This window comes from Corythoichthys intestinalis, chromosome 19 (genome assembly GCF_030265065.1).
Source record: "Corythoichthys intestinalis isolate RoL2023-P3 chromosome 19, ASM3026506v1, whole genome shotgun sequence".
Taxonomy (NCBI): Eukaryota; Metazoa; Chordata; class Actinopteri; order Syngnathiformes; family Syngnathidae; genus Corythoichthys; species Corythoichthys intestinalis.
Window position 1 is genome coordinate 5,325,247 of NC_080413.1, and position 16,035 is coordinate 5,341,281.

The following is a 16,035-nucleotide window of genomic DNA, read 5'->3' on the forward strand; positions in this document are numbered from 1 at the left end:
TCTGTACCATCTTACAGCGTAACTCAATGATCAACAGGTGTCTAACCAGTAATAGAATACAGTTCACTTACGCTACGCAGCCAATCATAGCATCGACAGTGTTTGCAGGTTAGCTAGGTAACAACAGTGCAGCGGAGTTAAGAGAGCAAACGCTAACCTCTTATCATGGCGAAACGAACGGCGCATCCACTCATCCAGCCAAAGTTAAAAAAAAAAAAAAGTGGTTCTTTGAAGATGGAATGGCTGTCGGAGTATGTGCAAAACGAAGAACAAGCTGTGAAACTGGGTGAGATTTTTTCCTTTTCAAGTGAGCTCTGCAAAGCATGCAGCGAAGCCAAGGTAGCAAGTGCTCTTTCGGACGGAAAAATGTGAACTGAATGAAAGTTGGACTACCTCAAGCGTCACATTCAGCAGAAAAGGTCAAATTTAAGTCAGATTTGTGCATATTCTAGTGACATCTAATGACCCTCACCCATGGGCCTTACCCAGGCCTAAGCAGGACTCTCACATATAACAGAGTACACATCTAAAGAACAACAAGATTTTTTTTTTTTTTTCATTTTAAGAGCCCAATTCAATTATATTAAACGTTTTCTTCTTTTTTAAAAAGTCGCGTAACTTACTATGATCCAAGGTTTTGAACAGGCGTGACACTGGTGCCACAGCATACACATCTGATGTTGCTCACAGTGGTCCTCATTGTGCTAAAGGAGCTTGTGTGTCTGCTCAGACACATGAAAAATTAGAAGGAACATTGCCCATGACAACCAATTTTTAGTGACCCTGGTCACGCAAAAATAAATATTTGAGTAGCAACACCTTTGCAATCAAATATAGTACCCAGTGTTCTCGCCTTGGCTTTCTTAAATTTAATCTATTAGGAAGTGATGTGGCTTTGTATTAATGTTGATGATGACAATAAAGGTCATCTATTTATATTATCTATATTTATCGTAATATCAACTTTTATACTTTTGACAACCCTAGTAAGCTGTACTGACCTCGTGTATGTGTTGGCAGAAGGCAGGAACAGTAGTAAGCTGGCAGATGAGGTTGAGGTAAGCGGCAGCAAGCGCATGAACTGCACAACGGTTGTAAACGGGGAGCGCTTCATCAGTACACAGAGCCAGGTCCTAAATTGAAAAAGAAAAAAAAAAAAAAAGAGGATCAAGTAAGGAGCCCTGTGGAACGCCAACACAACCTCCCTTTTTAAAAACATACTTAAAAAAATTGTAGTTAACCCTTTAACACCGAACGTGTCGGCAGTGACGCGTTTAGGCATATCGTCTTTGAAGCTTTGTCACGCTGTAATTACGTCACCCACGAGCCGCTGGTTGGTCTCATTTGAAAGTGCGGAAGTTAATGTCCACATCAGTTTTTATTTGAAGTCAATCGACCAAGTAAAACGGGAGATAATGTCATTTGAGTTTTATAGTTTTATTGCACTCATAAATATGCATTAAAACGCTGCATGGACCATGTATCTATCTCCGTATTTCCATCATTTCCTGTCCTTTTTCAAAACCGAAAGCAGCACAAAATACAACATATCCCAAGAGCCGTTGTGATGTCAAGAAGACGAACCGAATGTGAACATTTTTAATAAATTTCCCAGCGAGGCGCCAACTAAGGAAAGGGAGGCATGCGAAGCAAGCAACGGCCGGTTGGATTGAGCGACCGACTTTGAAACGTGCAGAATGAATCTAAAACTAAATTTAGCGCAAGCTAATGCATTATTTCATTAACTCAAGGAACAAGATGAGCCGTATTTGTCGTTGTTTTCTTTGGATGAGTCGGCGTCTCGGCGAGTAGAAGTGACACCGGTGCGCAAATGGCGAAAGAGTAGACAGTGTGACGTTGTGTGTGACGCAGCTCCCTCCGTGACCTGTTCAAGAAGCTTTAATGAGTTCGCAAAAAATAAAAAATAAAAAAAAACTATTGGGTCGCTTGCCTGAAAATTTTGAATTGAACTGAACTACTTGTCAATATTTTTTAAAATACTTTTTTTCAATGTTATATTTTTCTTCACTAAAATCTTAAATTTTTATATAGATGTGCGTTCGAGAATCTTGATTGCATGTACGTATATATTTTTGATAAGGTGATGGGTACAATACCTAACTTCACAAAGAGATATCCTCCAAACCCTTTTTGTATTCGATGATATATATAAATTTTTCTCAGTATTTTGGACTGTATATAACCTGTTTTGACCATAGTATGTGTAAAGGCCAAAAAAGCCAGTGACCATACCTGATGTTTGTGTTGAATTGTCAAACATAAAACTATTCTTATTTTTTTCTACTGAATGTTCATCCAAACAAGTTGAATAAATATTATCAAGCTTCAAAACGGTTGGTCGAGCATGTTTGTTTGTCAATGGGACATCAACATTACAAATTTTGAAAAAAAGATTTTGGGATTTTTTTTGCCTTTTTGGGTCCAAAATGTGGATTATAATTGGTCAGTGAAGAAAACAACAGTTTGGACGTGAAGTTCAAGGTGTCCTGAAAAAAAGGGACCCAACTTGGCCATTGTGAACATTTTTTCTTTGAAATATAAAGGCAACATCAAATGCATTCAAATTCGGCCAAAATTGGCTTAGGTGTTAAAGGGTTAACCTATTTAACTTGCATTTGCCAGTTTTGATGGAAAAACTGGAATTTATCGCAAAGAGCTGAACATTTTTCAGAACTTAACATTTTACGTAAACTGGTAAAGTTAGTTAACTCAAGCAGAATTCAAACATGGATCTCAAGACAAGTAAGCTAAACAGTCTAGCTAGCTATGCTTTGCCAGTCCACTCTTTTGAAGGCATCGGAATGGGAGTGAGTTCACACAACTAAACATTTCAAGTCAACACAACTTATCAAAGTTCTGCATACTAAGAAACATAGGTCTTTCGATAAAACTTGGTAATTTAAGTCAGCATAACTCATTCTATCAAGTTAACAGTCTTAATGTGGTGACTTAGGAATACTCAAAATAACACGTTACTGAAGAAAACTTGAAAATTTGAGTTCTGCTTACTTGAAATCTGAAATTAGCATAGCTTATTGATTTTTCTCTCTTACTACTTGATATGCTTTGTAATACAATAACTAACTCCAGTCCAACCATACCTGCAGCGCTAGCGCCAAGCGAATAAGGTCTACGACCACTTCTTCATTGGCGAGTTCCACGCTGAGAAGACCAAGCAGAGCGAAGAGACTCTCGTAGTGTTCACGGCTGCTGCTCTGCTCTTTACATCCCAAGTAGATGTGTCGATACAACTGCTGTCCATGCTAGCAGTAGAAGAAATACGTTAATGTATAGATATTGCACACAATCAAATTCAACTTATTCTGATACCTTTTTCATGAACAGGTTGTCCTGTCTGGAGCACTTGTCCACTTTGAGTTTCAGCACGGAAATGTCAGTGATAATGCTGTAACCGAAAACCATAGAGAGGTTGGTTAGTGTGTTTGAGTGCTGCAACGATTAATTGATTAATTCGACTAGAAAAAAAAGTTCGATTCGTTTAATAAGAATGGTGTTGTAATGGTTTGTTTTGAAAGTGTTTGCATTTAGTTTTATTGATTTGGATGGATACACTGCCCTCTAGTGGCAATAGTGAACATGACATGCCTAACATGGCTGAATACAGCTGCTCTCTGTTAAGGTCAACATAAGGTAAGTTTTTGTTTTAGCTAATATGTTTGTTTCTGTATTCGTAATTTCAAAGTATATTTACATTTGTTTAGTGGGAATACGTGTTTGAACGATTTGTTAAGAGCTTTGTAAAAATAAAAAACTATAGCATTTTATAGCATTTAGCTAGCGGACTTTTGCTTTGTAAATGAGACAATTGTTCTTAGATCCTTACTTGGGAATTTTTATAACGTTTGAGGCTAAGCTCAGGTTATTTATTGTTCTTGTGAAAGGAAAGTGCCATTCTGCATAGTTTAAAACACTCAGGATTTTATTTTGTATCTGCATTTAATGCTGTTTTGAAAGTACAATAATAGCAAGCCCATAGTAATTGTTATTGCATGCATAATGAAGGAAGTAGTATCTTTTCCCATATTTACTGTTTGTATTACTCTAACACACCCCATATAAAATAAATAGCATTTAAATCATAGTTTAAGAAGACAAGTAGAATGCATTTGAAGTAGTAGTTGGACTTGGAGTGATTAGAATTTGCAGCGCCAAGACAATCGGCAGAAAAGGGAGATTACAACTACAGGATGCCTGCTGAGTACGGAAGCTCCACATGCGCATCATGCAGCTGACTGAGCGAGACAAGCAAGGGATGTCCAAGACATCTACATGCCCACTTGTGGACCACCAAATCCCATCAGCTGTTCTGGTACACAACAATGGACAATCCAGAACAATGAAAGGACATCCTCTTCCCACACAAGGAACATCTGATAACGGAGGAACCTGTTGGACACTCAGCACTCATGTGGCGCTGACGCTGGTAAAAATCTAAACTCTCGTTGCCCTGTCAACAGTAACGCCCGAACTCTTCTGCCCAATCCACAACAGACAATAACCCTAAACAACGCTTAAACACACCCTTCTTCCGGACCACAGCCCGGTTCACCAGACCCTTCCTCCTTGTCTTGGTCTGTTTGCTGTTTTTCCCTTGCTGTCGACTTGGAATAAATTGTCAACTTGTATTTCGAAGCCTTTTTGCACCTTTTAAAATGGAGTCAGTACAAGGGGTTAAAACTAGAGCTGAAACGAATACTCGAGCAACTCGAGTAACTCAAGTTTAAAAACTCATCCAAGTAATTCTATTCACCTCGAGTAATCGTTTATTTTGACAGCTCTAAGCATCACGTTTTACTCGGACTACTTTTACTGCGGGACAACACTCTGATGTCACGTGCGTAGAGGAAGAAGCATAAAATTTTTTAAAAAAAAACTTACTGCAGCCGACAGCCGCTACAAACGACGCCGACGTTGCTAAATACTAGCCCGCACGATGCTTCGTTGGTAGCAGGTAGCGTCTGATGAGTCTCATAGAGATCACATGTATGTTGAACTAGATGCGAGATGACAGACTCGGCCGCCTCTGGGCATCGTCAGTAAACAGCCGCCATCTTAAAGCAGAAGAGCGCTAAGCACTAATAAAGAGCGCTAAGCACTAATAAATAAGATTAACGTTACTGTCACTAGCTCACGTAACGTTAGCCCTGCGGAGGGCTAGGTTTCTATTAATTTTGACCACTGTCGATGCGTTGCTAACGTGTCTTACATACAGGCTTTAACATAACCTAGCGTTGTGGAGTGATGAGGGTGTAAAATAAAAACTCAATAATGCTAACTATCAATTTTAGCTCAGTAGTCATTAGCCACGTTTACATGCTGACTTTTATTTATACCGATTCAAATCATTCCGAATGATCATTTCAGATCAGCTGTTTACATGTCACTTCATCTATTCCGATCCAGCGTTTACATGTGTCTGCCTTTATTCCGAAAGGACGTTTGACAACTGCCGTCTGACATGCGCAGATTAATCAAAACAAAGCGTCACGTTGCAAAACATGAAGATCGATCGTCAGATCAGCTGCTGTTTTAACTTTTCGAGTGGAAACAAAACTTCAGAATGACACGCCGTTCATTTAAAAAGTTGTGTGGGCTGGTGGAGGGATTCATGGATATAAACTTTCCGCCGGACTCCAATTAGGTGCGCTGTGCTTGGAAGTCATGTTGCAAGTGACGTTACTTACGTCACCAAGTGACGTCACCACGTCAGTACGGAGCATGTGCAGAAAGAACGCAACCAGACACCATTCCGCTTCCCTGTTTACATGATATAATTTTACTTCTAATCGGTTTGGGAAAAGGAATATTCCACCCCTGTGAATCGGAATGAAATTCCATTCGGTTTGGGCCTGTTCATTCCGAATGAGGTGTTTATATGGAACACATTTATTCGGTTTGAACATCTAAACCGATTGTAATTGGAATATTTGGCTCCATGTAAACGTGGCAACAGCTGGATAAAACACCAAGTAGCACTGGTCCCTAATGTGCTCCAATACAGCCTGTATCATACATTTATTTTGAACACTGCAAAAACTCCAAATCCTATCAGAACTTACAGTTTAGACTAACTTAAAACTTAGCTAGAACTTAAAAATGGCTTGACACAAATAGAAACACGTGGGAAAAAATCCTAACTTTTAAGTGATGTGTGTTATCAAGCGTAACGGCATTTTTAGGTGTATATATACATATATATATATATTTTTTTTTTTATAAGATGTAAAGGTTTTTTGAGTGACTTTTTCTTTTATTCTAGTTACATCTGAGATGCAATTGTTGGCTGTTTTCAACAATATACATCGAAAATAAAGACATTGACTGAAAATGGTTCAAGATTAGATGAAATGTCTTGTTTTCTCATGTATATTTATAATGGCTCTTCACCTAAAAATAGATTTGTTTTATCCGATTACTCAATTAATCGATAGAATTTTCAGTCGATTACTAAAATATTCGATAGCTGCAGCCCTAGTTTAAACTAAGGTGAGCCTGTGGAGTTTAGCCTTTTGGCCTGGTTGTTGGTCGTGCACTGGCCCGGGTTGTTGGAATTGTGCTAGCGCGGTTCGGCGGTTTGGCTGCCATGATTCCGTCAATCTGGCTAAAAGGTAAACTTCCAACAATTACCACTTGTTTCCTTCGTTTTACATCTCCTAAAATTTATTCTGCAAGGCATTAAATGTTTGTTATTACATTATTCCAACTAACTAATCGATAGAATAATCGATTGCTTAAATAATTGATTGCTGCAGCCCTAGTGTGTTTCACAAAAAAATTCCCGATTTCCGCATTGTACGCACCTTATGTTGGAGAATTTAGGCCGGTTTTCATGCCTGTCGATGAGACTGAGCAGGATTTGGAGCACCAAAAGCCGAACTTCAGGGTTTTCGGTTAGGGAGAAGGAGAGTAGAGGCTCCAGGAAGGAGCTAGGAAGAGCTGTTAGCATGTTGGTGGTCTGGAAACCTGCCGTCACCTGCGCGAAAAAACGTGTAATCTAATTACAGGTCGTAACTTTGTTGTTTGTAATATTTGAATTAGGGCTTGGTGATATGAAAAAAAAATCTAGCATGATATATGATATTATATATCACGAAACACCCAGCATTACTTTGGATATGGTTTAAACCATCAGAGATGCGGACTTACCTGTACTAAGGACTTTAGTAGCATAACCTGAATCATCCTGGTACCCTCAGGCCTGCGGAGTAAAAAATCCATTTAGTCATTAGTAGGGGATCATGAATTTTGAAGAAAACGTAACCATTGCGTTGAACCAAAACGGCAAACAGCTTTGAATTTTTTCCCAAGAATGCTGACACTGTAAAACATTTAGTCAGCGCACAAATGATCACGTCCAATCGTAGTGCCTTCACCAAATCCTCCGACACGTCTGTTTTTTTCTTTCAGGCGTAAAATCAAAAGAAAATGTCAACATTTTTCAAAAGACCGAGATACTCAAGACCGCAGGTATGCGTTTTCTACCCGATGTTTATTTTATTGGATGTGCATGTTTGCATGTTTTCGCCATTTAATCAAAGCGCTGATGTCATGAACATAATCCCACAAGCTATTGATTGATGTCCGTGGTAGTTGTGTTGCGAGTATGACGTGATGTCATTATGTCTGCCAAAGAAAAATGAATATGCTTTGGCATGCGTTGATGGCGTTTCGCTCCCAGTTGAGCAGTATATTGATCAATCATTGTTCAATCCATGTGAACCGTGAATGTTGGCAGCGATCATTCCGAATATTTTATTTTTTAAATGTTTTCTTTGATTGAGAAAACAGTAAATCTATTTTTACTGTATCTTTCCTCGTATTTACCGATCGACTGTTTGTATTACTCTAACACAACCAGTATACAATAAATAGCACTTATACCATTGTTTAAGGAAAACAAGCAGAATACAGGGCATAAGAGCTACATGACGCCTTCTTATCACGGAAGCTCAATATGTGCGCCATGCAACTGACTGAGCAAGATTGACGCTGACATCTATAAGACAACTTCTGCGCTACCAACTCTCGCAATCAGTTCTCCCGGACAGTCAAGAACAAATGGCGGGACGTCTTGTCCCAACACAAAGCACACCGGAAAACTGGCAAAATCCACAACCCTCGTTGCCCGGATAAAAGTAACTCCCGAATCCTCCTGCCCAATCCACAAACAGACAATAATCCTAAACAACGCCCAAACACACCCTTCTTCCTGCCCAAGGCCTGCCCTGCGAGAGCCTTCAAAAGACTGAATGCTTAACTAAGCATTATCATTTTTATCTCGGGAACCTTTTGTTGACTTGTGATATGGTGACCTTGGATCCTCGCCTGGGTCCCTCTGTGCTGTATGATTGCTGTCGACTCAGAATAAATTGTCAACTTGTGTTTCAAAGCCTTTTTCCAGCTTTCAAAATGGAGTCAGTACAAGGGGTTAAGACTAAGGTGAATGCGCGGATTTTGGCCTTTTGGCTGGGTTGTTGGGTTCTCGCCGGCCCAGGTCGCTGGAGTTGCGGCTGGCGTGATTCTGGCAATCTTATTTTTTAAATATTTTAGATTTTAAAAAAAAGTAAATATTCCATGTTTATATATTTTTTTAGTTTTAAACAACAACAAAAATTACAAATATTGGCGGTGTTAGATGTCCAATCCATTGAACTGGGAGGATTGAAATCTATTGTTCAAAATATTTTTTTAATTTTCTTATATATATATATATATATATATATATATATATATATGTATATGTATATATATATATATATATATATATATATACTGTATATGTGTGTATATATTTTAAATTAAAGGAAAACCCGTAAATATTTTTATTCGATTTGATTTTTAATTTTATTTTAAAAACAAAACAGTAAATCTAGCTCCCATTGGCTGCCAATGACAACAATAGACGTCCAATCTATTCAAAATTTGTATTGGTAGTAGTTTTTTTTAAATTTTATTAAAACCATTTAGAAAAAAATGATAGATTTAATTTTGACTTCTTATTTTAATTGAACAAAACAAAACAACAACAACAAAAACTGTAAATCGTTATCGATTTCTGTTTTCATAAATAAAATAGATGATTATACGTAAATTTGCGACAGACCTGATCTCAACTATTTCCAAACTTAAAACAAAAAGTGGACCAAAAAAACATGTAAAAAAAACATGGCGATTTGAGACACTTTCACTTACCCGGAACCTGAAGAAGGTAGCAATGGGTGAACACCAGGAACGGGAATCTTTCCCATAATGAAGAGCATGACTTCAGACCTCTGATAGGTCGGTAAAGTGTTTGCAAATGAACCTGAAAAAGAGGAAAGCTGAAATTCAAATTCATCAATAAAATACCGAAAAGGTAAACACCATAAATTGCCGCGCTAAATTGCTAATGTCATCCGGCTGAAATATCGTGATATACTGATTAAGGCGGGACCATTACCTAACCATAACCCGACCCCTAACCAGTCCATAAGGTATTATGTAAGTCTGAGACGCACAATTATAGATGGCCGCAACAGGCATCATCTGGATGCTCTCAAACATTTCGCGCAGCAATGGGAAAAAAGTAGAAAACTACTAAAAAGCCAGAGAATTGGATATAATCAAAGCTTAATGATGCAGAAACAGACTCACCGATGGTTCGAATGACGGCTTCTTGCAGCTGCCGTTCCTCGTGAGCTTTGATAATCTTGGTGCCGATGTTGGTGCTGCCGTCGTAGGAGCCGGTTAGCTCGTAGTCGACGCTGAGACGGAGCTGGCGGAGTAACGTGTTGAACACTTCCAGCACGGTGGGACCTGTGAGGTCAAGCCAAATACAATTTAATCATTTCCCAATTAAAAAATGAATTAAAACTCCAAATGAGGTCAGAACTAGTCGACGTCCAATCCATTTGAACTTTGTATGAACGTTCTTTCGCTGCTACACTCTGAGTCAATAGCAGTCATTGGAAGCCAACGCACTTGTATCATCGTCTCACCTACGGAGCCGCTGGCCGCGATGGCTGCCGCTTCTAGCAAAACTTCAACTATTCCAGCTCGGATTGTAGCAGAGTTTTTGCTGTTGGCGTCCAGATGACCGAGAAGTTGCTGGATGACCAAGTGGGAGTGCTGAGACTAAAAAAAAATAATAATAATAAATTAAAATAAGAACCAATCAGTACACCAACAATCCAATTAGAGGAACATATTGTTGAGACACTAGAAAAAACGGAGGGATTTCATGTTTTATCGGTATCGTATTTCCCGCACTATAAGGCGCACCTAAAAGCCTTCAATTTTCTTAAAAGCAGACAGTTATACACTTATAACCCGATGCACCTTTTACAGTGAGGAGCTGAAGTAGTTACACCCCTTGTGATTTTTTTGAAGTTTAACCACTTAGAAAAAAGGTAGAGATCTGAAATTTCAATCATAGACGCATTTCCACATACAGTGTGGAGAACAAGTATTTCATACACTGCCAATAGGGGCAGTGTATGAAATACTTGTTCTCCCCACTGAATAGAAACATAACCAAACAAAAAAATCCAGAACTCACATTGTATGTTTTTTTCAATATTTTATTTGTGATTTACTGGGGTTCATAAGTATCTGTACCCCTGAGAAAATCAGGGCTAATATTTCGTCCAGAAGCCTTCGTTTGCAATTACAGAGGTAAGACGCTTTCTAGTATTTAGTCAACCAATAATTGTGCAAGCTCTCCCACTCGAAAATATTAGAGAGGCCTGTAAGTGTCAACATGGGTAAACCTCAACCATAAGAGACAGAATGTGGGAGAAAAAAAAAAGAGAAAATCACATTGTTTGCTTTTTAAAGAATTTATTTGCAAAGCATGGTGGAAAACAAGTATTTGGTCAATACCAAAAATTCATCTCAATACTTTGTTATGTACCCTTTGTTGGCAATAACGGAGGCCAAACATTTTCTGTAACTCTTCACAAGCTTTTCACACACTGTTGCTGGTATTTTGGCCCATTCCTCCATGCAGAACTCCTCGAGATCAGTGATGTTTTGGGGCTGTTGTTGGGCAACACGGACTTTCAACTCCCTCCACAGATTTTCTATGGGGTTGAGATCTGGAGACTGGCGAGGCCACTCCAGGAATTTGAAATGCGTCTTACGAAGCCACTCCTTTGTTGCCCTGGCTGTGTGTTTGGGATCATCGTCATGCTGAAAGACCCAGCCACCTCTCATCTTCAATGCCCTTGCTGGTGGAAGGAGATTTTCACTCAAAATCTCTCGATACATGGCCCCATTCATTCTTTTCTTTACACAGATCAGTCGTCGTGGTCCCTTTGCAGAAAAACAGCCCCAAAGCATAATGTTTCCACCCCCATGCTTCACAGTGGGTATGGTGTTCTTAGGATGCAATTGAGTATTCTTTCTCCTCCAAACACTAGAACCTGTGTTTCTTCCAAAAAGTTCTATTTTGGTTTCATCTGACCATAACACATTCTCCCAGCCCTCTTCTGGATTATCCAAATGCTCTCTAGCAAACCGCAGATGGGCCTGGACGTGTACTTTCTTCAGCAGGGGGACACTTCTGGCAGTGCGGGATTTGAGTCCCTGGCGGCGCATTGTGTTACTGATAGTACCCTTTATTACTGTGGTCACAGCTCTCTGTAGGTCATTCACTAGGTCTCCCCGTGTGGTTCTGGGATTTTTGCTCACCGTTCTTGTTATCGTTTTGAGACCACGGGATGAGATCTTGCATGGAGCCCCAGATCGAGGGAGATCTTGTATGTCTTTCATTTTCTAATAATTGCTCCCACAGTTGATTTATTTACACCAAGCGTTTTACGTATAGCAGATTCAGTCTTCCCAGCCTGGTGCAGGTCTACAATTGGAGTTTGGAGTGTGACTGACTGAGATTGTGGACAGGTGTCTTTTATACCGATAATGAATTAAAACAGGTGCCATTAGTAGAGGTAACGAGTCGAGCCTCATTGCACCTTGTTAGAAGAAGTTAGACCTCTATGACAGCCAGAAATCTTGCTTGTTTGTAGGTGACCAAATACTTATTTTCCACTCTAATTTCGAAATAAATTATTTTAAAATCAAACAATGTGATTTTCTGTTTTTTTTTTCCACATTCTGTCTCTGATGATTGAGGTTTACCCATGTTGACAATTACAGGCCTCTCTAATCTTTTCAAGTAGGAGAGCTTGCACAATTGGTGGTTGACTAAATACTTATTTACCCTACTGTATGTATATTTTTATTAAGAGACAAAAAAAGAAACACTGTAAATATTCAATTCCACGACAATACTGTGTCAATGTAGCGCTTACCTGAATTGAATACATGATGATTTTAAAGCACCGCACAGCAAAGCTCTTTCCCTGCCATAGAGAGTGATTGTCGAGGTGCCTTCAGGGACACACAGATAAAGAATACAGATTTCACTAATGGCTTATTCACTCCTATTATAATGACATCGGTAAACTAGCACCACGAGGCGCAGACTGACACTAACGTCTAATCGACGCCAAAAAGATGTTCCGCACAATCCATCAAATACCATCAAGGTCACTTCTGCTGTGTTGTTGACAACGCTGCAGCTGCTATGTGCAGAAGAGCCAGGAAAAATGACCGGAGACAAAAACTAGACCGTGATGGATGGAAAATAGCACTTCTATTGCGATGAGGACGATGAGAAGAACGGAAATTGAAGCTTAGGGATATGAAGTAGCGACTCAAATTGAAAATGTAACTGTGGACTTTGAGTTTAAATAGAAAAAACATTCTAATTACATCTTATATATTAAAGGATTTGTGTTTGGAAGGGAGGTTAACCTACATGAGCACTGGAGTGACAGCGTTCTTAATGTTTCCATAGGCGGCTCGGCCCAGCAGTTCCCTGAAGCAGCGCTCCGTCAGCTCCACGGGGCTCTCTTTCTCCTTGTCTGATGCCTGCAGTGGAGAGGGGGACCGACTGAAGAGGGGAAGAGAGGGAAAAACTATGTTAGCCCAACTACAGGTTGACAAATAGAGTATAGTTACTCAAAAAATAGTCTAAAGTTGATGTTTTAAACCATTGCCAGATGTGGTAAACCTTCAAACTAAACACACATGAAGAAGATTACACTTACTGTGCATTAAAATAGAAAATACTTTGCATTTGTTCCGGAAAACTTGTTAGCTTAACGCTAGCTAGTGATTTTTAAGAATAATTATAATAATATTATAATAATTTTACTTACAGCTGAATTCATTTGTTACATATTTGAATGCTATAAGCACATGGAAAAACAATCATTATCACCAATGTATTTCTAATACAAAAAAATACTGAAACAAAAAAATTAGGGCAGTCAAAATTATCGCGTTAAAGGGCGGTAATTAATTTTTTAAATTAATCACGTTAAAAAATTTGATGCAATTAACGCACTTGCCCCGCTCAAACAGATTAAAATGACAGCACAGTGCAATGCCAACTTGTTACTTGTGTTTTTGGGAGTTTTGTCACCCTCTGCTGGCGCTTAGGTGCGACTGATTTTATGGGCTTAGGCACCCATGAGCATTGTGTAATTATTGACATCAACAATGGCGGGCTCCTAGTTTATTTTTTGATTGAAAATTTTACAAATTTTATTAAAACGAAAACATTAAGAAGGGTTTTAATATAAAATTTCTGTAACTTGTAATAACAGTTATCTTTTAAGAACTACAAGTCTTTCTATACATGGATCGCTTTAACAGAATGTACCGTATGTTGAATATATATATCCATCTTGTGTCTTATCTTTCCATTCCAACAATAATTTACAGAAAAATATGGCATATTTTATAGATGGTTTGAATTGCGATTAATTACGAATAATTTTTAAGCTGTCATTAACTCAATTAAAAATTTTAATCGTTTGACAGCACTAAAAATAATAACATGTCCTGCTAAAAATTTTTTTAAAATAAAGTGTAAACCAGCATTGTTTTTGGCAGCTCTTTTAATTTTGGACGAAAACACTTATTAGTATGAGTCATATTTTAGTCATTTCAAAATGTTTTTGTTTTAATCTGGTTTTAGTCGACGAATATTCAAACAAGTTCGAACTTTGAGTTGCCGCTTTAGATTCGTAGTCTTTTTCAACCAAGTAGGTGGCCACACTTTTCACCTTGGTCTCACACTGGGACAGTGCATTGCGTTCTTCTTTCGGTCGGATTTAGTTAAAATGCGACCAGAAATCCTGGCGCGGTTTCAGCTGCCATTGTTAAATTATGTTAGATCGCTGCTCATGTGCACTGCCTCGGGGGAGGGTGGGGGCATGCGCAAGTCACGTGAATTACACAAAACACGGCTCGGAAGCAGGCTGACTAACTACGAGCAGAAAAAAAATGCACAACTATCAAATGACACGCATTGTGAACATATGACAGGTACGATGTCGCATTTTCATCTTGTTCTCGTCAGACGTAAACTGGCCAACTTTTTGTCATGTTAGTCATCCAAGACGCGTTTTTAGCTCGTCATCGTGACATCATCGTCATGAAAAAAAAGAGGTCGTTAACGAAATGCTTTCGTTGTCGTCATTGTTGACGAAAACAACACTGTGACGAAAATTATGTTGCCTTAGTCATATTTTAGTTATTTTTAAATGTGTTTGTCATGTCTCGTTTAAGTCAACAACTCTCAAAATGTTTTCGTCTATAAACTTCAAAGGTTTCAGCCCATGAATAAATAAATAAAAGGTTTCCAAAAATTTTGAACGAACTTTGAGAGACGAGCACATAATTGTAGACTCTACTAGGACATCAACATCTTCATGATGATAAAACAAACTCAGCAGGAAAACAGCACATTATTTGCAATTAATTATCCTTACCAGGATGCCACAAACAGTATGTAAAAAGTTTTCCAAGTGTTTAAGACGACACTCACCGAGTCTCTGTGCTAAATGCTAATGCTAAAGCGAACGCAATGCTAACGCTACAAGTTAGTTTAGTGTCTGATGATCACTCAGCACAGACATTTAAAGGCTAAAGCAACATAGCATAGCCAAGATAAGAAAACAAAACTTACCAAGCAGCACATGACACGTTTGGGGTAAGGCTGTCAAACGATTACAATTTTTAATCGACTTAATTACAGCTTAAAAATTAATTAATCGTAATTAATCACAATTCATCTATAAAATATGGCATATTTTTCTGTAAATTATTGTTGGAATGGAAGGATAAGACAAGACGGATATATACATTCAACATACGTACTGTATTTGTTTATTATAACAATAAATCAACAAGATGACATTAACATTATTAACATTCTCTTAAAGTGACTTGCAGTTCTTAAAAGATAAATGTTAGTACAAGTTATAGAAATTTTATATTAAAACCCCTCTTAATGTTTTCGTTTTATTAAAATTTGTAAAATTTTCAATCAAAATATAAACTACTAGCTCGCCATTGTTGATGTCAATAATTACACCATGCTCACTCATGGTACTAACCCATAAAATCTGTTGTGCCCAAGCGCCAGCAGAGGGCGCCAAACACCAAATACCAAGTAACAAGCAGACATTACACTGTACTGTCATTTTAATCTGTTTGAGCGTGGCATGTGTGTTACTGGCATCAAATATTTTAACGTAATTTATTAAAAAAAAACTGATTACCACCCGTTAATGCGACAATTTTGACAGCCCTAGTTTGAGGCATAGGGGTCGGGGGGAGACGCAGCACGTCACATGAGTGACATGACCAAGCACTCCTAAAATGCGTGCTAACTACACATACGATAAGAAAGTATCACACATTGTTGTCATCCTATTGTGAACTATGGCGAATTTTCATCTCGTTCTCGTCTCGTCAGACATCTACTGGCATCCATCTTGTCATGTTTTAGTCTCCGAGGAGACATTTTTAGCTTGTCATCGTGACGTCTCAGTCATGAAAAAATGTTTTTTTTGATTAAGTATTTTCGTTATCGTCATCGTTGACGAAGCAACACTGGTGCAAACATAAACTGAGTTAAAGTTAATTTCATATTGTCAT

General features: G+C 38.4%; 1 protein-coding gene across 1 annotated transcript in view; it reads right to left on the reverse strand.

Annotated features, from left to right (window-relative positions):
• Positions 1-16,035, reverse strand: part of LOC130908017 (protein EFR3 homolog B) — an 82,821-nt gene that overhangs the window by 17,290 nt on the left and 49,496 nt on the right. Inside the window, exons 7-16 of the mRNA XM_057823606.1 lie at positions 12,842-12,976; positions 12,333-12,411; positions 10,020-10,155; positions 9,676-9,837; positions 9,235-9,346; positions 7,189-7,240; positions 6,843-7,015; positions 3,352-3,427; positions 3,123-3,284; positions 1,002-1,133 (exon numbers count right to left, since the gene is read on the reverse strand). Of these exons, the coding sequence (XP_057679589.1) occupies positions 1,002-1,133; positions 3,123-3,284; positions 3,352-3,427; positions 6,843-7,015; positions 7,189-7,240; positions 9,235-9,346; positions 9,676-9,837; positions 10,020-10,155; positions 12,333-12,411; positions 12,842-12,976 (1,219 nt within the window). The remainder of the gene's footprint in view (positions 1-1,001; positions 1,134-3,122; positions 3,285-3,351; positions 3,428-6,842; positions 7,016-7,188; positions 7,241-9,234; positions 9,347-9,675; positions 9,838-10,019; positions 10,156-12,332; positions 12,412-12,841; positions 12,977-16,035) is intronic.